The following is a 24985-nucleotide window of genomic DNA, read 5'->3' on the forward strand; positions in this document are numbered from 1 at the left end:
TATATATATATATTTTTTTTTTCTACCTGTTAATTAAAATGAACTCTCTCTCGCTTTCTCCCCTTCTCCTCCTGTCGTGCCTTGATACTGTGTGACCCCCCCCTCCTCACCCCTCCTCACCCCTCCTCACCCCTCCTTTCCCCCAAACTCTCCGATCGCATGTTTGCTCTTTGCATGTGTTGAAACAATGGCTTCTGAAGACCGCATTCATTTAGTCCTGATTCATGCGGGCGGAAGGGCCGATGACCCTGACTGCCTCCTATCATGCTGTTTTCGAGTGACACTTTTCCGGGTTAAAATTAGAAATGATTTTTTAACGTTTGCCCTCCATCATGCAGTCAAAACAATCCAGGGAAGAGGATGTAGCAGACGCAGCACGCCTCTGGTTATTTCAGGTGCTGATGAGCTTTTCAGTGGGAAGCATTTCAAAAAAAAAAAAGAGAAAGACAAACAGGCCTCAGATCAGCCTTTTCACACAGGACTGTGACAGGGACTGGGGGACCAGGATAAATCATAAATCTCATGAAAAATGATTTCTTATTTTTGTTTTGAAAAATACATTTATGGTTTTACTGTTTTTGTTTTAATCAATAAGTTCAATCAAATAATAATAACAAATCATGAAAATCCAGTTTTACCCATATATAGGAAAAAAAATAATTCCCAGCATTATTTGAAGCACTGAAGAAAAGCTTTATCAGTAAAACAGTTTTCAGAGCACGAGTGTTGCAGTATCCTTTGAAACACCTTCTCATTTAGTGTGTGCCTGATGGGATAAAGGCCCTGAAGGTATCATATTATGTCTGTGCTGGAGCAAAGGCACATTAACCGTGCACTAGCCTCTTCACATGACTGACTCTGAGTGTCCAAACACATGCACTGTATTTAAATAAATACAACGAGACGATTTACAAACTGCTTCTTGTCGCCCTGATGAGCCAACCCCATGTGTTATCACATGGACTGACAATAATGAAGAAAACTGTTTATTGTTTCCTGCTCTAAAGGCTGCAGGTTCTCTGCTTATATCTCTGATTTATAATCTCCTTCAGTATTAATAGAAATGCAAGAGCGGCTGAAACTTTCTCACACAGAATGTTCAGAGAGAGAAAAAGCCTCCACAGCTCGGACAGATGATCTCTCTGCACGACGATGCAGAAAGTAACTGCACATGACAACTTCAGAATTTATAGCAGTGACCGAGGACACTTTTCACCGTGCAGTGACTTTTTCATGCAGTTAATGTTTTATTCTTGTTATTTTCATCTTTTAATACGTAAAGTGTTTATAACGCACCCAGCACTTTTTTTTTTTTAATGCATGCTCTTAAAAGGAGAGAGCCAGAGCATAAACCTTTCACTGCACTGAAACCTGTATCACACGTATAGCTGTTTAACACACATAGGAATAAATCTGAAACTTTCTTCTGGCCTTATATTATTGCAACTGTTTTAAAGGCTGAGGTCTGAAAATTGAATATTTCTAAAAGGCACACATTTGATCCAGTAATCACCTGTAAAAGAAATGAAATATTACTTTTGCAGCCAGAGCCCTGCTGGATTCTATTATTCACCTTTATTTCCCTTTTCCAAACCAGTCCTCCGCGGAGCTGTATAAATGATGGCAGGTGGGATTACTGCCAGTGCCAGCGATTCCTGTCTCTAGTTAAGCGGTTGAACGTGCTTGAGACTTGAGCCTGTCTTCAGAAGCAGAAAGAGTCGGTCGCTATCAACCCTGAAAAAGCATTTTCTGTTTGGAAACAGAACATCATCCTTGTCAAACAGGCTGTTGTAAGATTTCATGAATGGGTGTTTCCAGTATTATTGTCCCTTCACAGAAAAGCACTTTCATGCACAACATTAGAGCAGTGAAAGCACATTTATTTCTGTGTTGTATTTAATTACGATACTGACGAACTTATACTTTTGAGTATTACTATTTTATGCTATTTTTTTTATTTTTTTATTTTTTTATTTTTTACATCTACTCCATTTTATCTTAATGGGAATATGGTGCTTTTTTTTACCAGTTACTTTTCAGGTTGAAAAATAATGTAAAAAAAAAAAACATATGACAAAGTTTTAAAGTAGGATGCATCGTTAAAGATTAAACCAGTGACAGTCTTTTTGTCCTGTGAGTTCTGTCACTGGGGCCTGTTGCCATAGCAGCAGCTCCACCAAAGAGACATTTCCCCTCTAAACTTCCAACAGGTTTCCATTGGAGGGACCCAAGCCCCAGGTTGGGAACCGGGGACACGCCTCTGCAGAAGTACATCTCAAGTACATTTACCTCTTAATACTTTTTGAATCTGATTTTGAATGCCAGATTTAATTCCTTTCACTCACAGCAGAGTATTTGGACATCGCTGCATTGTACTTTTACTTAAATAAAAGGAGCAGAGAACTTCTTCCTCCATTGCTATAGTCTCTTAAAAAACATACACAAGGCAAAGACATTTTTGGGAACATTTCTGCCATGCATGAAATGTGTTCATCATTTTCCGTTAATGAGTAACAGTGCACTTCCAGATAAAAAAAGACTAATTATCTAAAAATTCCACAGTCAGATAAAACACACATGACTGATGAGTTGCTTAATTATGTCAGAGGAGGCAGCAGCTAACGTTACAGATTGCCAGTTCATACACTCTGCTAATCAGAGCTCGAACAAACAACATGAAAACAAAATGTCAAAGCATCTATGAGTCATTGTAGATGAAAACAAAGCCGTGCTGCTGTGCGCTGTTGACTACCTGAGGTTTAAAGCGTCTGACGGAGCCCATTGTTGTCGCCTGATTGCTCGCTGTGTGTTTTTCAGGAAGCCTTATCAGGCGGAGGAAAACTGAATGAGCACCTCAAACTGCAGCCCTGCTGGATCTGAGGCCGCTGGACAGAATTAAATGATTTCCATTATTACACCGAGAATTATTGCTCCCCTCTGTAAGACTCCAGCTCAAGCCAAGATTACTATTTCTGGCAATGTTTGCCTCAGGAAGGAACTTTCGCAGATTTAATGGGACCTGGGCCATTGTACACAGCCTTCTGTATGGCACTCTGCCATCATTTCCACAGAGAGAGCAGAGAGAAAAAAGAACTGAGGGATGTGTCTAAAGTCAATTCAAAACAAGACCGTCTCGTTTATGTGACCCTGAATACATCCAATATATCTCAAACACTGAACTCTCCCTGAGGTTGAGATGAACTCGGATGATACTTCATTTGCATGTAGGAGGTTCGATGTCTGACAGTGACTGCCTGCGTCTGTGATCCGTCTTGTTCTTCTTTGTGCGTTTGTTAATGAAACACGACTTTGTGCAGGTTCTTAACTGTAAAATCTAAAACAAATTACAAACATCTTTGTTTAATGATCTCGGCTTTGCTCACATTAAGCATTATTGTGGACAGAGGAAGTTTTAGATTCTTTACCACAGTAAAAGTGGCAATACCAAAATATAAAATGCTTCATGATAAGTAAAAGTCCCACATTTAACATCATGCTTAAGTGAAAGTGCAGAAGTATTATCAGCAAAATGTACTTTAACTATTAAAAGTAAATCGGCTTCTGTCAGTGTTATATTATTATATAGCTTATTATTTAATCATTACAACTTTCAGGTTAATATGTAAGTAGCATTTTATAGTTGCACTTGGTCAAGGTGGAGCTAATTTTAACTGCTTTATAGGCTAATGTATTGTATTTTATGTTCAAATTGAAATCATTTTTTTGTGAGAGATAAGATAAGATAAGATAAGATAAGATAAGATAAGATAAGATAAGATAAGATAAGATAAGATAAGATAAGACTTTCTTGATCCCTGAGGAGAAACTCACATGTTAAAGTAACACAGAGGCTAAGAGTAAGAAACAGATAACAAACTATTTGAATTAAATGAATAAAATATAGACTTAGAGATTAAAGAAATTAAATAATAATACATTAATACCTTGCAAAAGAGGTAAATCTTCATATACAAAATAACTCATTGCTAAAGCTAAATGCAGTAAAATTACAATATTTCCATATAAGTATAAAGTAGCATGTAATGGAAATACTCAAGTAAAGTACAAGTACTTGGTACAGCACTTAGTACACCACAACAATGTGTTTATATTGTTCTCAAATTTCCTGGTGAATCATGAAAACTACAGTGAATTATAATTGTGTAAAAATATAAAATGATCAGTTAATCTAAGTGTTTACAGGCCCAGACAGTATCACAGCATGTACTTATGTCAAGAGGATGTGACTGCAGTTAAACTGGATCCTGATTATTCCTGTAGATATTATGTAAAACATTAATGAGCATGTGAAGGCACTAAATGTACAAGCAGCTCCCCCCAGTGACTAAATCTTTGTTCCTCCTGTTCGCTTATTTATTTATTTATTTTTTTTTTACAAATGTAGTTTTCATTTTGATGATGATCAGCTGATTGACAGAAAATTTACTTTGCCGTCTGTGCTGTTATCATGATTCTGGGCCGGGTCCAATATGAAAATAAGTTATTTTAACTTTTAGTGTGTTTATCTTGTGTCATGTTTTCATTTCATGTATTTTTAATATGGTGTTTATAATTTATTCTATTTTGTTCATTTTCTGTATGTGCATGTTATTTTGACCCTGTTTCTTTTTGTGTATGTGTGTTTTCAGGGTGAACATGTGAGAAAAATAATTATGAGTAGATTGTTTTATGACCGAATAAAAATAAAATCAAAACATTTTGATAATAATTTTTTTCATGCATTTAATGGTTCCAGCTTCTCTAACTGGTTTATTTGCAGGTAATTTGATTTGCACATAAACTGCTGGATAAGATGGTTAGGAATAAATAGACTAGCAGGATGTTTTTGTTGCCTTTTGAAGATCTTGAGCTGCTGACTTATATTTTCCTATGCAGTCAGCGCGGAGGAAATGCAACAACTGCTTATATTGAAAACAACAAAACAGAAAACATAACCTTCAAAGTTCATAATCACAAGCATATAAAGATAAATAGACCGATAAATGACTTACAGCCCGATGTGTCCAAATCAGGAAAACAAAACTTCCTATCATTTTCTATTGTTTTTGGATACTGATGTTTATTGAAAATTAAATGCTGTTGATTCCTCAGCCTCAAGGAAACAATGACAGGTGTTGATTTGTAAACTCTCATTGCAGCTTTCTGCTTCTCTTTGCACATAATTCACAGGAGAGCACTTTTCTTTAACTCCAGCACAGAATAAAATGAGTCCACAGACTCAGACCGTCTGAATGAATGAGAATAAGGACAATAAATCCCATCAGAGCCCCCCTGTTTCCTTTTGTGGTAGTGGGGCTTTTGCTCTTTGCTCTGCACAGTCACAGTTTAAAACATTAAGTGGTCATTAGCTGGACATTGGAGTGGTAGACTAATCACACTCAGCCCAGGCTGCCCTCTGCTGTAAACAACCTAAGGGGAAGCTTTTAAATATGATGGTGACTCAGTGCCTTTGAGCAAAACCATCCGTTTACATTACAACAGATTAAAGTCGCCTCTTGTTCAGAGGTCCAGGGCCCTCTACAGCTCCAGTGTGTGCAAATGTAACACACGGTTAAATCACACATACTGGGAGCTCTGAGCTAAATACTGTAGGAGACTAATGGAAACACAAAAGGTCATAATAACAAACCATTAGGGCCTAATGCTGCTTCTCCAGAGGGGTGGCAAGCTGCCATGAGGAGCATAAACCACTGCAAGAAAAAAATAAAAAAAATAGGTCAGATATGTTTGAAATATCTATTTTTTTATGAAGCAGAAATCTGATGCAAAGAGTCAGCTTCTAATTCTTCTCATTTATTGCCGATTTTGCCTTGATAACTGAGGACTTTGCAGTAATAAATACATTTTACTCATGCAGAATACCTTACTTTGGAGGCCAGATAATTATTTACACTTGATCGAAGAAAAACAACGGTTTTGCAACACTTCGAAATCGATCTCTTAAGCGTTTGCAGGTTCAAAATGACTTCACGTAAAAAAAAAAAAAAAAGTGTCTGCAGACGCATCGAGGACAGTCAGGGTGATGCAGAGCAGAGTATCTCAGCCTGCAGCTTTAATAGTTCACATCCTCGGCCAAATCGACGCAGCGGTGGAAAAATAAGACGGAGAACACGATTCATCAGCAGAGGAACTCCAAACAGCAGCAGAGAGGTTTCCACTGAAAACTCCATGAAGTTACACAGTCCGGTACATAGTCCTTTATATACTGTATATATCCGATTATATGTGTCTCTATTTATTCTCAGAGTGGAAAAAGACATCAATTGAAATGGATGAAAAATAGAATAGAAACTATCTATCTATCTATCTATCTATCTATCTATCTATCTATCTATCTATCTATCTATCTATCTATCTATCTATCTATCTATCTATCTATCTATAGTTTATTTGTCTCAGGGGAGGAGGACAAATTTGTCCAGAAACCAGCTACTGGAAGTTTTTCCACGCTGTCCCAGGAGCGTCTTTTGCTTCGGATGATTATTATTTTGTTATTCTGTGTTTAAGGTCAGAGGCTGTGGATCTCGAGCCAGCTGCACCATAAACACATTTCTCTCAAACGGAGTCTAATTTAGTTTAAATGTGGCCAACTTAAAAAGAAAAAAAAAATGTAATTCAAAGGGAGAATAAATCGTTATATTTTTCTTTATAATAATTCAATATGGTCGTCTGTGGTAGATGATCGAGTATTGACGTTATAGAGGCTTACTCTACTTTACTCTGACATTTAATACACTGTGTATTAACTCACAGATACTGTAGGTACCAACATATTTCATGAAGCAGATATTTCTTACATGTCGTTTAGGGTTATTTAGAGCTGCTGATGCTGCTTTTCCACAAGGCGCTGCATCCTGCTCTGTATTCACTTTAGAGCTTATTTATGGTTATTTCAAATAGGCTACATACGTGTATATTTAGAGTGGAGTCATTGTGTTTTATGACCTTACTGTTACTGTACTGTAGACAACATACTGTGACGTCTGTGACGAAACCCAGCAGCACGCGCTGAAGCGCTGGCTTTCATTGTTTAGCAAAACGCTGCCATCTAGCGGCCACAGGCTGCTTCACTGCCAGCAGAGTAAATATGAAAATAAAGGGCTCTCATTAACATCAGTCTGAATGACTCTGAAAAACCCGACTACAGAAATAAATGAATAAAATGCAGATATTTGTTTTCTATTCACATTCAATGTATTGTTAAAAAATCCACTAAAATAAAAAACCATAAACCAACATAATCTGATAATACAGATTAGAATCAACTGATATTTGTTTGTGAAAATAATATTAACCTTGTACACATTTAACTGAAATGACAGTAGAGACTAATTTACAACTTAAATAATTAATAGCTGCTGGTTATCAACTGACATTAATTTGTGTTTCATAATCGATGTGTTCATGTGGTTAATTAACATAAATCTGTGTGTGTGTGTGTGTGTGTGTGTATTCACACATTTTACCTTCCTCCTGTTCCTGGAGTTGGACGGGGTCATATGTACAGATCTCAGGGGACTCCTGGGTTCAACCTTTGACCTCCATTAAAGTGTGAGAGCGGTCTTCAGGGAGGATGTTGGGTTGACTCAGGAAGTCGAGGCAGGTGTCAGCTGCTGGTGTTGGTGACATCTGACCCATCGGCTGACCCTCCACTTTTTTTCTTCACTTCAGACTTTTGACACAATTTCAGTACAAATTGGTCTTATTATTGTTTGTTGTATCAACATTTATCATTAATGTAAATTTGTCTCCTTTTTCATCCTTCTAATAAAAAAGTATGAGAGCCTTACAAACCTGCAATGAGCGGCAACTGCTGAGGCCTAAAAACACAATTTAGGAATATTTTCATTATTTGTCGATCTCAGTTGTCCAACTAAAACGTACTAAATATTCAATTTGAGAAGATAAAACACATTTGAGAAGCTTAATTTTTTTCTTGGGTAAACAACCGTAACGATCGACTGATTATCAGAAATATGAACTTTCTGTTGATGGACTAGTTGTTTCAGCTCTAAGCACAATTTCGTAGCGATAATGATGCAGAACAACAGGTTTTAAGACTTCTCAAGTTGTTTCAGATGGTTTTTTTTACCCTCTCTTTCTGACTATATTACATCCACTGACTAGTTTTCTGCAGGCCAACACAGGCCTGAGTAAAAATGCCATTGCACCATTCAACAAGTGTGATTTAATGACAGTTCCCTTTTTTTTCTTACTGTACGTTACAGCCAGTGCCTTAGATAACTCAAAAGAGAAGGAGAAGCAGGATTTACAATTCAAGTGCAGATCACGTGGTGTAGGAGCTCTGACTTTCTGATACATGTCAGGGCCTGAGAGCAAATATACAGACATATTCCTTTCAAACTGCTTCCCTGCATACACTTGATTCTGTATCAACTAAACTGAGATCAAGTAACAAAGTGGCTCTGCAGTTTGATTACAAGACCTATCTCTGTAGTTCCTCTGCAGTGAATTGGCATTCAGTGTACAATCTGCACACTGGAAACACAGTCATACTGCACAGTCAGCAACATTTAAAAAAATAAAACTCATTCTTAAAACAGATCAGACATAAAAATTTGCATACAGGACAATTTGTACAGACAATAAGCCAACTGTAAATAATCTGCATAAAACATCTGATCTTGTCGCTTTTTTTTTTTTTTTTTTTTTATAAACCTTTGCTTTAGTGATACAGCTGTAAAAACACAAAAAAATTATTCAGTTCAAGTTCTATTTCTAAAAATAAAAAACAGAGGAGAGGGTCAGGGAGCAAATGTTGATGTTGGCTATATATTATTTTGTTTTGTTTCTGAGAGACACAAAAACTCATCTCTAAATCAAAGGAATCCCTAAAAAAAACCTTATTAAAGCTCCATCAGACTGCCCCTCTATCATCTGTTTGTTTGATATTTAGGGAAAAGTTCATATTTTCTGTCTTGCTGAGAGTTAGCTGACATGACCGATACCTCTCTTATGTGCCGGAAGTATGAAGTTACAGTCACCAGCAGGTTAGCTTAGCATAGCATAAAGACTGGACACAGGCGGAAACAGCCAGCCTGTCTTATCCAAGGGTAATAAAATCTGTCTCTCTCTTTAGCTCACCAACATAGTGACATAATTGTTACATCCTGTAATAAAATGACACGTTCTGATGGTATCGATCTTCTCATCTAACACTTGTCAAGAAAGTGAACAAGTGCATTTTCATAAAATGCTGAACTATTAAAAAAAAAAAAAAAAAAAACTTCCACACTGTCATGTGAAAAAATTGTGTGAGGTCAGTTGAAATCTGAGATGTGAACAAAAAAGAAAAACTATTTAAAAACAGACAGCATTCCTGAAAGGTGCAGTGTCTTTGAGTGACAGTCCAGTACACTGGGTTGCCGTCTGTGCTGAGTGTGTCGACCATAAAGTTTTAGCTCTCGTCATCGGCCTGCACCCTGCCGTCGTTCAGCAGTCTCTCTCTTTCTCCTGCGCTGCTCTCTTCTTCTGCCTCCACCATGCCGGCGCAGCACGGTAACCTGACCAGCAGGGGGCGGTGCAGTCCGTTGTAGAGCGCCGTGCCCAGCAGCAGGACCAAGAAGCCCAGGACCTGCAGGCCGTGAAATTGCTCCCAGCGCAGCGCCAGGCTCACCACCCATATGACCAGCGTACGCAGGCTGTCCAGCACCATGCGGGTGGTGGCGCTGATCTCTTTGGTGACGCTGATCCCTGCGAAGTTGAAGAAGGCGATGCTGACCGTGTTGCCCAGCAGCGCCAACAGGATGAGAGGCTGGTGTCCGATCTGACAGAAGGCGTCCAGCGCGTCCTCCAGCACCTGTCGAGGGTTGCCGCTGAAGTCGCCCACAGGAATGAAATACATGGGGATGAGCAGCAACGACAGGACGAAGAAACCAAAGAAACCTGGAAATAGAGAGCCACACTCGATCTGACGTGTACTTGAATTGTGAGCGCTTAAAATCTACTTGCAGTGTGTGACCAGTCCAACCAAACAGTGATTTATGTTAGAGTAAATGTAGTTATTCACCAAGCAAAAGTGAAGATAAGAGGAAAGTCTAACAAAATAAATCAACAACTTTGCTTATCAGAAATATGTTTCTTCTGCTTTCTTCTCGTTTTGTGATTACATCCTGTACAAGACTGTGACTGGTATTTGTTGGAAAACTGATAAACTGGTCTATCTGTTGTTGTTGTTTGTTGATGTTTGACCTTTGCATTCCTCATCATTGACTTCTTCTAACATTGACAACTCAGGACTTTGGCTCATGTACATGTAACAACTGGATGAACGGCTGCTGTACCTTCAGTACCAACTGCACGAAGAGGATGGACGTCGTGTTTGTAGACAAACTTTTCTTCCAGGACCATCTGCACTGAAACAATGACCTGAGCCATGATGATCAGAAGATCTCCTGCAGGACCAAAAGAAGAAGTGGTTATTTCAATGCTACTGACACATTGCATGTTTTGGGATGAAAAAAAAAACAAACAAACAGTAATGCAGAATTTTCTATATAGTTTCAGGTAGCACTTGCACATATAGGTTAAGTACAAAAAGTGTAGAAAATATTTAGCCAACATTATGGCTACACTTTGTTTCATCGGTTTGACTCGTCTTGCTGTTATCCTGCGACACACTGGATTGAATACACAGTTAATTACTGCAGAAAATAAAGCACATGATATTAAAAGAAAAAAAAATCCACCTTACCTGTGATGATGTCACTGAGTTGGTGCGAATCGCCGTTGTGGCCGCTGAAGAAGTCGGCGAGGCCCACTATCACCAGGCCCAGGATGGTGATGAGGATGCCGATCCACTGGCTGACTAACAGGCGACGCCCCAGAAAAGCCACAGAAAGCAGACCTGTGAAGATGATAACAGCTCCACGCAGCATCTGGAAGCTGGAGGCACTCGTCATGCTCAGGGCTGGAAACCGAAAATAAATAAATAAATAAATAAATACATAAATAATTTTATTAGGACAGATACATGAAGGACAGAAGTTGATCAGTGCAGCTGATTCACTAACAATGCCATTTGTATATTCATGATCTAGAAATACATGCTTTTCTTTCCAAGACACAAGAAGAAACAATTCAAACTGCCCAATACATTATAAAAGTGACACTGAGAAAATCAACTTTGTAATCTCTGACTGAATTATCTGTCTTCCTGACGAAAGGCAGGAAAAAAAAGCAGATAATCTTTATTGTTGCGGCTTCACCAATGGGACTTATGAGTCTTTACATTTGACCTTTGAGGGGCAGATCAGGACACAGGCTCGCAAAAGCTCATGCTTATACCATTAAAAAAACAAAAGATCTGAGAAATTTCAATAAGCAGGGGGCCGGTGTTCTCTACCTATTCAAGAAACGGACATTTGTCACTTACCAACATACATGATGGAGGTGGCCGTCATGTCACACATGGCAGGAGCTAAGAAGAGGAGAGGGTTGAAGCTCTGGCCTGGGTTCATCTTGGGCTCCGGTCTACGTCTGTCATGGCAAAGCAAGATGTAGAAGACTGCAAGACAGCTGAACTCCCCCAGGAACATACCCACTGCCTGGACAGGCAGAGTAGGAGAGAGACAGTGACACAGACAGAGACGGCAAACAGATATTAATTCACTTACCGACTTTGGAAACAGCAGCTGAGAAATCAATTACTGGTTTGATTTTACTTCTGGTAGAAAACTGAACAAATAAATTGTTTTGTTTTCACTTATTGCCAAAAAAATATATTTAATGTTGCATTCAAGTGCAAAGACATAAACGTGGATATCTGTGGCCTCTGGTTAACAGGGCTGAGTATCATCAGATGTTTTTCAGTAACAACGTTGATACAATACCTGTGCTGATAACAAGACTTTTTCTTTTTCTAATACTGTAAATTGAGACATACAAACAGGTCAAATCCTTTTTCTTCCACTTAGTAAAACAAGACAAATATTTCACAAAAGCAGCTGTGTCATCACTTTGCCTAAATAAAAATTCTCACACCACCTCTGATCAAAAAATAAGTTACACATTCGGCCAGGCGTTTGATGCCAGTTTTTGATACTTGACAGTAGTTGATAACTGCGACAGATTCCTTTTGGTTGGTACCAAGAAAGAATCAAGGTTAAATACTCAGACCTCTTTGTCCAGCGTGGTGCTGAGTGAAAGTAAAGTGTGAAACAATACTGCCACTTTGTACCTGGACAAATGGGTGGGAGAATCCATGGTCAGGGTCATCATGGCAACCCTTCGCTGTGAACATATCAGCCCATCTGTCGGACAAGACAGTATCAGAGTTTAATTATGGATATTCTACAAAGTCAAACACACTGACAACATTGAATTAAAAAGGGGTTGCCACTGCGCTAGAGCTGCACAGATTAATTGATTAATCATTTAGTGAAGTGAGAGAAACTTCATATAATAATGTGGCAATAAATCCATGAAAAACCAATAAACTTTTGAATACATCACCGTGGTGTGTGGGAAAATACAACAGACAATTTACACAATTTTGTCATTTCATAAACAAAAAAGTAATTGATTAATTGAGAAAAAGAAAGTAGATTAATTGGGATAAAAATAACTAAGTTGCAGCCCTATACATCACAACCGAGCTCTGCTCACTTTATTTCTATTCACTTATTTCAGCATGTTTAAATGATTATGTGGGTCTAGCACTGAGTTTTAAGAGAGTTTTCCTCTCTTATTTTGTTTTCTTTCATGTTATTTCTGTGTTTTACCAGCAAACACCTGAAAGACTCAGCCGTGTAGAGCTCTTCTTCTCCTCTCACTGAGTTCATTGAGGGTACACTTGTTTTATTGTGCCCTCACATAAAACATTGAGTCAAGTAAAACACTGTACAGTCAGACAAAAAGACCTGATGAAGTGGCTTGTGAAGTTAATGAGTGTTTAGGTATAAGCCTTTATAGTCAGACAGTCAGAGGAAGCATGATCGGCATGTGAGCGTCCTGTCTGGTTCAAAATGCATTACAAGGGAAAAATCATTAAAGCTGATGACACAGCACTTCCTTAAACGCAGCATCTTGTGAGCTCATCAATACACCACGGAAACTAGAGTGGGCCTGTTGCTGAGTGATCCAAATCTGCTATGACTATCCTCTTTATTTGTGGTTAATGCCTTTTGGATTAAATGTCTTTACATGGTGCATGGTTCCATGAAAAGAAAGAGGCACCAAAACTATCAAATTATATGCTGTGACCAATATAATCTGTAGGGCTTTAAAACCAGTGAGGCAGCGCTGTGACGAGGCCGGTTTCAGGTGGCTGCCGTGAAACTTTACCTGTTTGTTTCTGTGCTCTTCTGTGAGCAACAAGACACAGCTTGTTTTGTCTGACACATTAACACGAACAGTGCGTTCAAAATGGGATACATTGCAGTTTTGAGTTTTGTTTAGCTCAGAAAAACCACAAATGTAAAAGTGTGTGTCAAACAACAGAGACCTGACTTCATAGATTAGAGAAGTAAAACAAGCTGAATTTCTTGTTTCACTACAATGGCAAACCCCGTACTATCGTGACAGTATTAACAGGAGTTAAAGATATTCATCAACCAAAAAATAAAAAAATAAAATAAAAGACAATATTCTCTCATTCCATTACCTAAATATGAAGATTTTTAGCTTTCCTCTGTTTAGTATAATATACAAATTGAATATATTTAGCTTTAGGACTGTTGGTTAGAAAAAACAAGATGTGTTGGTCATTTATTACCATTTTCTGATGCTTTAAAGACCAAATGACAAATCAAACAATGAAAAGAAGCAGAATAAATACATTAATCAATGTAAAAAATAATGCTAGTTGAATATATGACGACTTATATTGGGGTTTAAACGATCAGTTGCTTCATAGACAATGAACAGGCAACAATTTTAATAACTAAAGTAATTGTTGTTAAGTCTCATTCCAGGAGGAATCATTTAACAGATTGGCTGTTTCCAGTATCTCAAATGTGAGGATTTGCTGCTTTTCACTGTTTATTATTGCTGTATATTGAAAATCTTTGGGGTTTGTGTTGTTTATCAGATAAAACAAGTAATCTACAGACTTCTCTTTGAGGTCTGAGGGGTATTTCTTTTGTTTTACGGTGTCTAGATAAATTTAAAGACCAATCGATAATGAAAGCAAATGGTTGGTTGCACTCCTTCATGCCAGCTAAAGAAGGCTGAACTAGTCTATCACTTAACCTCTGACAGGTCATGAATACCTGAGTCATGTCCCAGCACAACAGGTTTGTTAAACACACATAGCTCTTGATATTGGCATTACGCCGCTGCAGAGCCAGATTATTTAGGAGAAGTAAAATCGTAGTAACAGTTGGCCTTAGCTAAGTTTATACAAATAGTCTGTACATCCCGTTAACAGTTGCTTCCTGACAGAAATCCGACAATGTCTGTGAATACTGCTGAAACGTCTGCCCCCTAAAACATTAGCTTCAGCTACATCATTCATAACAATGGTTATATTAGCCGTCTGTAAAGCTAACTACCTGACACGGCGTTAGCTTTTTATTTACCAGCTAATGTTACCTGCTAATGGCTATAGTAGCTGTAACTGAATTGCAAATGAATTAACATTTAAATACTACAGTAAATCCGTAACAAAAGCGTAATAAACAAACTACCTCGATTAGTTTGCTAATGATTTGGCTAATAAAGGAAACGGGGATTCACATTTTGAGTTAAACATCGTCTACCAACTGTTTTTAGCGCAATGTTACTGGCCAATTCTCCAACAGTTAATTAACTTTAACTGTAAACACATGCCACCAATGGAAAAACATAATCAAATTTACTCACTTTGCAGATAATGTGTTGATTGAGCCCGTCGTGAGCATAAGTCCCGCAAGGAAAAGCTGATATTTTGTCCAAGCCATGCTGGACGTGCGAACGGGACAAACAAACCAGGAACAGACGACCACCAAGCTGCTTTTTTTGTTTGAAGAGACCCAGGTTGTTATTCTCACTCTCTGTCCGAGGGATCTCCTCTGCCTGTAAACGCCACATGACAGGCCAGTCAGCTGACTGCTGCGCAAAACACGTGCTGCCTTCAGGTCCTGCCGGAAATGAGCAAATAAAAATAATTATGTACCACAAGACAGATGAAAGTGAATATTTAATCTTTTTTTTATGGCCAGATACTACATACATGAGTTCACACATCCACAGCCTCTCATTCCCGTCTCTCAATCTAACTCTAAATGTTCTCCAAAAAACTCAAGGATATGAAAACTGTACTTTTATTTACACCTTTTGTTAAAGCTTTGTGTTAATGTGTATTGTTGTGCTCCATTTGCTCAATTGTTGTGCTGGCTTGTATCCCATGGCTTAGTTGCATATAATTTTGTAAAATGTACAATGGTAAATCACATACATTGATTTATTAGAAACTCAGTGAAAGACATTAACAATGGCGTTATAAAGATGGAATTATACTTGTCAATACAGCTAATTTAACAAAGAAAATTAATAAATTACTATGTACTTTAATTACATATATAGGTACATATGACAATAATGTGTAGCTGGGGTGAAAAGTTTATTCTTTACCATGACAAACCCCATTTGTTGACTAAGATCATGATCAAGAATATCTACTAAAATGGACTTTCTCATGCAGGAATGAGTCCTTTTACCACTTCCGCTTCCGTCAATCCGAAGTCTATGGGTTTTTGAATGGGTTTTTGGTTAGATGCCATAAGTACCGACTGTGGTTAACACAAGCCCAAGATATTTTTATGTTTTATTGTACGACATAAATACGTCAGTTAATTCTAGGGATGGGCATTTTCAGCAATTTCAATATTCTACTACTCTCATTACCTTAAAAAAGAGTACTCAATTACATATATATATATATATATTTTTTTTTTTTATTTTTTTTTTTACCGTAAAAAACGGAATACTAGAGGTCCGTGTCCGACTGGAAACACAAGCTTAACATTCCGCCTGTGTTTCCAGTCGGACACGGACCTTTCCGACCAAGCCTACTGTTTGGCTATCAAGAGAAAATGATATGCAAGTTTAACGCCACATATCTTGCACTGCACATTATTGTCCAATTTACTTCCAGACATCACCTTTCCTGGTTACGGCCGCCATGGTGCACGTAACGCCAACTGAGTTGAACTATAGTAGCCAAAAAACAACACGTGCGCACGTGCACGAGTGGTTAAACGCTACCAGAATAATGACGTACACTAGTAAATACAACAGTTGTGATTTCTTCCTTAAGCCTTTACGTGTATTAAAAAGGCTGGTTGCTAACAAGTGGCTCAATGAGATTACAGAGGTTTTCGTTCGTACGTTAAACGTCATCATGCCGAACATGAAAACCAATCCACTCACCAGTCCACTTTTACAGCCTCGTTTTGTAAATACTCGCACTTCTGCAAAAATATTACTAACGCTGTAAGATGAAAGGAGAAGAAGAAGTAAGCGCGCTAAATCAAACTGCCTAACCCAAGTAGGAAGTTTAGTAGTGGTAATGTGTAAGTCATGCGACCGTAGTGTAGTTCTTTTATAGCCTAACATAACTTTTTCACTTGTGGCGATTATATTTAGACTTCAAAAATCATAGTGGTGTTCATTTTTGAAGATTATGCTGCTGAACAAAAAGGATAAGTATCATAAACTGTTGTTTGTCACAGCTTTTTTTTTTTTATTGTTGCAATAATGAAAAGGCAATGTAAGAATCCCATTGGGTTTTTTGCAGAGGGAACCAGGGTGATGCTAACTTCCGGGTCATCCCTACGACACTATATTACATTTAGCTTACATTTACATCTACTCGTTTGGCAAATGCTTTTATCCAAGGTGACTTACTAGTAATTGGCATCACTACTTAACTACACACTAACGCTACTTGATTTGAAAAAATTGTCAAATTAATAACAGTTAATTGATGTATTATGACGGTTCTGGAACAGGATTAAGTCCCCACCAGATCCTGACCCTATAATAAAATGCAGATCAGCAGTTTACGAGGGGACTGTGAAGGCAACATGATAGGCCTCATGGATGAACAGCAGGGGGAGTCAAACACCAGCTATGGACCATCATCATTTGAGAGTGGGACCACACTAAAGTTCCCCCTCTGTGGCCTCTCTGCTTAAAATTAGAACATGCACTCCAATTTTCATGATGCTGCCCCTTTATGCTTTTTAGTAAGTCTGTAGCTTTTTGAAATCTGCACATAAAAGGTCAATAATCACAAAAGAAATTATATTTATTTAGGCATGTGTATTGCGGTATAAGCTAAGCTATCACAAGAACCTGAAAGAAAGACCTAGAAATTAATTGCTTTTGTGACATCTGCACTACCTGCAACTACCTTTAATCCTCTCTGGTACTGGACACACTAAAAAGCAGAGGAAAGCAAGATATCACACAGATTTTCTTTGCTGCAGAAATAGGTTTTTTATGAGCTATTCTCCTTGTATCACTCTGGCGTGCTAAACAGGATTTTTGGTGACTTCCCAGACAGCTGATGAGAACAAGGAGTCGTCTGCTCAGTGACTCTTTGTGAAGTGTCTCATCTCACTTCTCACTGCAGACAGCAGTAAAACCTTGGCTCCCACCACTTAACATTTAGCTATCATAACTCTACTTAGATGCTGTCATGAATGCAAAAAACTGAGCTTGCTCTCGTGACTAGATTTCCCATGTATCCACCTTGTAGAATTAGGACATACCTGTAATGAATATACATGGGAATTAGGCTGGTTTGAGTGCTAGATAATTTTACTGCAGCGGGACAGTGGTGGAACTTAAAAAAGCAGACTTTTTATATCTACACTACAAGGGATGCAAAAGTATAAAATTAAATGTATATCACCATAATATTAAGTCTAAAGCCCCAGATATTGCAATTGGCATTTCAACCCACAGCATAATAGTGTTTAAGTGAGAAGTCAGGGGGTTCACCAAAGTCATTAGGATTCCTTCTGAGGGGACAATAAAGCTTTATTGGTAATTTGGCTATATTAAAAATACTGTATATGTATAGCAGAGAGAGTAGGAGAGAATCAAACAGACAAAGTGTTGAAACCAGTTGGGACTAGGCAGAATGCAAATATAATGCAACAATGCCAGTTGTTTACAGCAGCTCCGCAACAGTTTTTAGCTACATCCTCATTTTCTTACATTGACCATAAGTTTCGACCTATTCTTGTTTGGTCTGGACCAAAGTGGTTTACCAACTGGGCAACAGACACACGTTGCCATTCCTAGAAAAATGTTTAAATGGTTTATCCTCCTGGGAGCATGAATATGAACAATTGTAAATCTGCTAATTAGCATTCATGTGTCAGTAATCGTGTGAAAAACATGTTAGAACCTAAAAATGGACAGAGTTCACCCTCAATATCAGAATGCCCATTTACTCTTCATATTTCTTCTGTATAACTGAATTTTGTTTTGCTTGAACATTGGAGAAAGGTGAGTGGAGTCATACAAAAATATTAAGATTTAGCCCTCTGGAGATCATCTTATTTATCAAACCTTTGTAGCTTTATACAATGGGTAAGCCTCATTGAGGTTGGAAACACACTCCTCACCTTACCATGAATATCACAAACAGGATCTGAAACACTTCCTCAATTCATGGGTTTTACTTGTTTACAAAAGGGAAATTGTCCAAATCCACAATGCAAAATGTTATCTTTATTGTTTTTCCATTTTTTGGAATATGCAGTGGAACAGGTTTATTTATTTATGTATCAATTTATTTATTCATTAATTAATTTGCATTCATCTATCAATTCATTCATTTTTGCTACAAGGAGATTTATGTGTTGGTTGGTTATGATGTTTTGCAACACAGCGCCTATCCTCACATTGACCAGCAGATGTCCTCATTGGAGTCTGATTTGAAAAGCTTCAAGTAATGTACCATGTTTCGATATAACTGTGTTGACAGTTTCGATGGTTAGGAAAGCTTCACTTTGCCATCACTAACTTTTGGTGTGACATCAAGGTAAATCCAAAGTCAGCTGCATTAGGAAGTACAAGACGCCCATAACACTCACCTCTGCACCGATATCCTTCTTTCTCAGCTGAGCAAGAACAACTGCTTATATAGTCTGTTTCTCTACTGAACAGCCAGCCTGGGCAGAACCAAACTTCTCTCCGGGGCAGCTCGTCTATTTCATCTAAAAAGATTAATGACAAAAAAAATCACATTTGTCAGTCAAAAGTAACAGTACACACAAGACATAAATCATAATTTTGTAAACGTGTCAAATCAGAAAAATAATTATGAGCACAATATATTTAACTTATGACCATCCCCACAGTCATGGTATAACCCGTGACATCATTGATGACATCAGCAAGAGCATAAAATAGGGAAGTGTTTGGCTGCCACCCCCTTCAGTAACTCCAGGAATTCATGGTCAGTATGTAGGATGAAGGTTCTCAGATTAAACCAATAAAGTATTGTAGACCTGTTTGTATTTAACCAAAAAATAGTGATGGTAAATGTAACAAATCACAATGCTAACCACAAAAAACCTGTCATACTAACAGTTTCCAGAGCTAAAGATTACAATTTGGATAATATAAGGCTAGCATTAGCTGCTAACTTTTGGTCCTTGCAGTTACAAAGATAGCTTTAGCTCTCCTAACCTCTGAATATTACAAGGCTAGCTTTAGCTACTAAGTCTTGGACATCTCAAGGCTAGCATAAACCTACATTACAGGAGTGCCAGTAACATTAGCTAACATGACGAACATGAAAACATGTAAGTAATATTGGCCACTAACTTAGATAAGGGTAGCATGCATCTAAGTAGTTTAGTGCCAATAACATCAATCCAACATTATAAGGCTAGAATTAGCTGCTATCTTAAAGTTTGGCCAGTATTAGCTGCTAAACATCTACAGTTTGGACATTATAAGGCTGGCATTAATTGCTACTTTGGAGATTTCAAGGATAGCGTTAGCATTAGACTAACATAAGCTGCTAACTTTTGGGCCTTGCAGTTACAAAGATAGCTTTAGCTCTCCTAACCTCTGAATATTACATGGCTAGCTTTAGCTACCAACTCTTTGACATTACAAGGCTAGCATTGAACAACATTACACAGTGCTATTAGCATTAGCTGCTAACTTTGGTTTGGAAGATAGATAGAAAAACAGCTTTACACACTGCCACCACTGCTGACACGACCCTATAGTGCATTTAGAAAGTAATCACTTGTTTTTAGACTTCCAGATGCTTTATCCTGCGGCTGTGGGAAAACCTTTTGAAAACTGGCCTGGGACGTAGGCCCAGTGAGAGGGAAATGGCACTTAGTGCTAGACGAAATGACACCAGGTAAGCTTCAGTATTTCTTATGGTAACATGTCATAATCTATTTCAAAAGTAACAACTGTAAAACAGCATAGATGTTTTTGAAATTACACTGTATTTCAGACTTATCTAACACGGTTGGTAAATATAACTTTTGCCTTAGTACTGAGAAACTTATAGATGAAGGTTGGCTGAAGTTGACCTACCTGTGTCCAGTCTTTTGTATCCCCGCTGTTATGAGTTATGTCTCCTCTGGTTTCTCTCTGCTTTTCTTTCCTTGCATTGTTGCAGTTCCAAACGTATGTCATTCAAACAGCCTATGTAATTCCTCATGAATTGAAAAAACCCAGCACGAGGGTATTGAGAGTATTGATAAGAGAAGTGACCAAGAACCTAATGGTCACTCTGGCTGAGGTCCAGAAATCAGAAATTGGTCTGGTGTTTTACCTACAGCCCTTCTAATTAGCACAAGGGGTGTTCATCGGGTCCTCTGTAATCATGAATACGAGCTTCCAAACGATGAAATGATTCACTACAAATGATCTGAACATGCCTGTAAGAGCTGGTGTGTGCAAAATAGCTGTGTGGGTGTATTAGTGTTAATGGCAATATCAACATAAGTTCCCAATAATAAAATTATTACTCCAAACTAGTATTTCAAAATAACATTTTCATTTAGTTAACAAAGACTGAGTTTGAATACAAATTTAATTAGTTTGCTTTTCACATATTTGCCTTTTGCCATATTTTGAAATGTTCTTGCAATGCTTGCAGTATTTTTTTTTTTGCAATTTGATGCTTCCACAAAATAAGCCTTATAACTTAAATGGCATTTTGCAACACAAAATAGTTGATGTGTAATTAACAAGTGGGGACCAACATGGATGAGTATTTACAAAATCAGTCAACCGTTACAGCACATTTATTGCCTTGGGCATAAGATGCACTTATTAAATGCAATTATTATTAAGTACACAACAGTTGTTATGTAACATATTATTCTTATTATTCTCATAATAAGAATAATAATAATGATAATGAAAGTATCAAGGCAATGAAACAAATACATAGCATTCTGGGTTAAATGGTAAAACCCAGCACTTGGGTCAAACCAGCCCAGAGCATGTTAGCCCATAGTTACCCAGTGGTGAGTTTAAGGTTGGATTATTTTTAACCTAGCAGTTTTTTTTTTTTAGTGAACCAATCATTGAATGCAGGTTTTGTGGCATATTTGTAAAACATCATCTACAGTGGACCTGTTTTTCTTTAAATGTGCCCATGAAAAGTCACAACATCTATGGCAGTCATGAAAAAATAAAAAAAGAGTACCCAGGAGCATTATCATTTCACGCTGAATGGCCTGGAAACATCTGATTGACAGCCAACCTCCACTGGTGTGAGGTTGGACCTGCGGGGAGGGAAAGGTGACAGGGGAACACTTTATGTGCATGCAGCTCATCCGAGGCCACTGAAATGTCACATGGCAGTGTCAGCTGAGCAGACTGAGGTGGGTGACAGCTTATTAGAAAGCTTCATGTGAAAACTGTCCACAGCCCAAACTGAACTGACGGCAGAATTATTCATGATCACCACTCAGCAGTGCTCACCTGTGCAGACTTTAGACAGATATCACTGGCAGTGACCCTGTGACTCTGAGCTGTTATATAACATGTACATCTGCACTGTGCAGAACAAATGCAAGGCTGTTCAGATCAAAGATCACCTGCTGACAAGTCTAATGAGGAATACAATTCACTGGGAGGTTTTAAATCTCTGCCATAATCTTTTTATCTTTCATAACTTGTGACTTATTTGAATTTTACAACGCTTCGATCTTTTTTCTTCACTGTGAAAATGTTATATGACAGAATTATTTTATTTACATATTTTTATTTTCATTTAAATATTATTCTTGCGATCCAAAAATTCTTAGATACCTTTCAAAATGAGCAATACAACTTAAAAAAATTTACCTGTTATTATAGTCAAACAATATCTTTATCTTTCTTATAACTTATAGACCTGCCTTCTGTATATGATCAGCCTGGTTGTTTGGGGCAGTGCATAAATTATTGTAAAAAGGATCTCTAAACACTTAATTTAAAAATGATTTTTGGCTAAGCCATCCTGAGATTATTGTTTTAGTCTGTTAGGAGCTGTTAAATACCTTTTTGTCAACTTTTCATTTCAGTGCTACATGCCAAAACTTCATAATGATTGCACCGAGTCCATAAATGAAGCCGTAGTGGCTCATGAGGGAAGCAAAGGCCTGATTGGCTTGTGAAGAGTTTAATATAAGAATGAAAGCATTCAAACAACATCTTCATCAACATCTTAACAAGTCCTTCCAAATCAGCCGTCACAGTTGTCCCTGCCCTAAAGTGTATACCGTGCTGATAAATTATATCAAGTGTCCGGTCAGATAAGTGTTAAGGCAGATGGCAGTTAAGAAACCGTGGCTTTAATCTAATCACCTCTGTTGCTAAATTACTGTTCATCTCACCTACCTGTTTAATGAGTTTTCTAGCCCCTGCCATCAATGTAATTGTTTTTTGCTTCATATTTACTTTGAGCTCCATTCTTTTCTCTTTCTTAACACTTCCACGGCAGTAATACCGAGACTGTCTACTACTTCTACCACTGTCACTAAACTGAAAATACATGAGGCTACATTTTATAAACCTTCACTGAATGTAAATGTGTCTGGTTTTGTGATTGTTCTCTGTCGTATGATCGTGTCCTATTTCAAAAGACATTATAGTGATCGTGCAGAGTAAATGAAGGTTTGTGGTTGATGGTGACCTCAAGGCTTCAGGTTACTGCGTTAAAGCAGCAAAAACTTTATCTCTGAAGTTTTTATGAGTTTTAGCGTTTTGTGACACATTGATAGGAGCTGGGTGCAGTCAGAGAAAAACGTGATTAGTGCTTGATGCGGAAATTGAGCTGTTGTAGCGATCAGGTCCTGTTAAATAACTATTCTATACATTATTTTCAGTCATTTCAACCAACTCCATCCTGGGTGTTTGAGGTACTTTCATGTACCATAAGAGACATCGACTGAATTTTCTGTAAAAATTTTAAAATGGCCTTTTTACTGCTGTTGAACATCATCACCACACAATGGCACTAAATCACCTAAAGGCGTTACATACATGCACATACTGTACATTAATTTGGCGTCTGACGTGCTTATGTAATGCAATTATTCATCTCACCCCTGTGGCACTGTGGTCCACTGAACATTCCCATGCCTTCGCTTTTCAAGAGATTGCCTAGAGGTCTGTGGAGAGCTGGAGACATATTGATTAAGAGCAAATAAGTTAATTAACCGTTTGGATCAGCCGGTGGTACAGTAAAGAGATACAGTAAAGAATGACACCACCAAACACCAAAATGTTTTTTTTTCTTTCTTTTTTTTAAACTTAAACATCACTTAACCACTTTGAATTCATAGGTTTTCTTTTTTTTTTCTTTTTTTTAATCTCTATACCAATTTTGATTTATAGTTAGCGCAAACATCATATAACAAACATGTTATATGATGCCTCATTTGAATATTTTTTATATTTTATACTATTTTGGGAACATAAAAATGAAATGTGTGGTGATGTCAGATGTTCTTTCATTCGAAACCTAAAAATGTAACCTATTATTGAACTAATGGTTGAATCCTGTATTGATCTCTGAGTCATTTTGTCTAATGGGGGGGTAGCCATCATACTTACTCTCCATTAAGCAATCAAATGGAAGTAATGGGAAATAAAAGACAATACAATGTCGGATATTTATTCTCCATATGAAAAAATAGACCCTCTCTTGGGGCCGGGACGGAAACCAAACTTTAAGCCTTCATGTGCTGTGGAGTGGGTGCAGTAAGTTAATGCTGCTGCGCCTGGAATTCATTTATAGCCTTCTAACACAGCTCGCCTACAAGAATGAACTGTAAACACAAGGCCCTGCACAACTTCTCCGTGTGCAGTCTCTACTGTCTGGCTGCAAATGTGCAAGATGTACTGCCATTGACAACTCTTCTTAACCTTTGGAAAACATGTCAACACTCGCCATGAATCATTGTAATAACTGTTATTTCCAACACAGGCCAGCATGTTCCTGGAAGCCCCTTCCACTGGGCACACGGTATGTTCACATGGAGCTGCCTGAAAGGAACATGAGTTGGAGACAGTCACGACTAATGTGGTTGTTGACATACAGTGAGTGGAGAAAAGAGTGCCGTGTGAAGAGACCAATGCGGATTAGCCTGATAAAAGGTTATTACACACTCTGTTGAAAGGTCGGACCTCCTTATCACCTTACCTCATCAAAACATGTAAATGAGGGAAAATGAGGGAAAATACTGTAAGTAGAGATGGATCTACAAATCGTTATTGACATTATTGGTTGTAGCATTAGTCTTCATGAGCAGTGGTACCCTCGCGCACCCTTACAGCTCTATATTATCTCAATCGGCATTACAAACTAGATGTTTTTTTTTAACACTGTTAAAGGGATAGTTCAGGTTATTTGACGCTTTCTTTAAAGTATATTTTTTTGGGCTTTTATTGGACAGGATAGTGGAGAGAGACAGGAAATGGGGAGGCAGAGAGAGGGGAAATGACATGCAGTAAAGGCCGTCCGATGCGGGACTCG

At 37.9% G+C, this 24985-nt stretch overlaps 1 protein-coding gene and 1 long non-coding RNA gene across 2 annotated transcripts in view; one reads left to right on the forward strand and one right to left on the reverse strand.

The window, feature by feature from the left end:
- Nucleotides 1–8190: 8190 nt before the first annotated feature.
- Nucleotides 8191–15093, reverse strand: slc35f6 (solute carrier family 35 member F6). Its single transcript, XM_023414853.2, has 6 exons — nt 14845–15093; nt 12221–12293; nt 11417–11588; nt 10736–10951; nt 10326–10436; nt 8191–9927 (listed from the first exon to the last, which is right to left on the reverse strand). The coding sequence occupies exons 1-6, from the start codon at nt 14919–14921 to the stop codon at nt 9440–9442; spliced, it is 1137 nt and encodes a 378-aa protein (XP_023270621.1). The 5' UTR covers nt 14922–15093; the 3' UTR covers nt 8191–9439.
- A 5158-nt stretch (nt 15094–20251) lies between these two features.
- The window catches only part of LOC147818644 (uncharacterized), a 7493-nt gene continuing 2759 nt past the window's right edge, over nt 20252–24985 (forward strand). The window contains exon 1 of the long non-coding RNA XR_015437786.1: nt 20252–20362. This is a non-coding gene — a long non-coding RNA (uncharacterized LOC147818644). The remainder of the gene's footprint in view (nt 20363–24985) is intronic.

Source organism: Seriola lalandi, unplaced genomic scaffold (assembly GCF_002814215.2).
Source record: "Seriola lalandi dorsalis isolate HSWRI2012SDOR001 ecotype SW California unplaced genomic scaffold, Sedor1 jcf7180002054544, whole genome shotgun sequence".
Classification (NCBI taxonomy): Eukaryota; Metazoa; Chordata; class Actinopteri; order Carangiformes; family Carangidae; genus Seriola; species Seriola lalandi.

Bases quoted from the DNA above. Each gene is read 5' to 3' on its own strand.
- slc35f6 (XM_023414853.2), bottom strand. From the start codon at position 14,921: ATGGCTTGGACAAAATATCAGCTTTTCCTTGCGGGACTTATGCTCACG. The intron at 12,294-14,844 runs GTGAGTAAATTT...CTTGTCCGACAG, and splicing joins ATCAACACATTATCTGCAAA to ATGGGCTGATATGTTCACAG. The intron at 9,928-10,325 runs GTACAGCAGCCG...CTCTATTTCCAG, and splicing joins TCGTGCAGTTGGTACTGAAG to GTTTCTTTGGTTTCTTCGTC.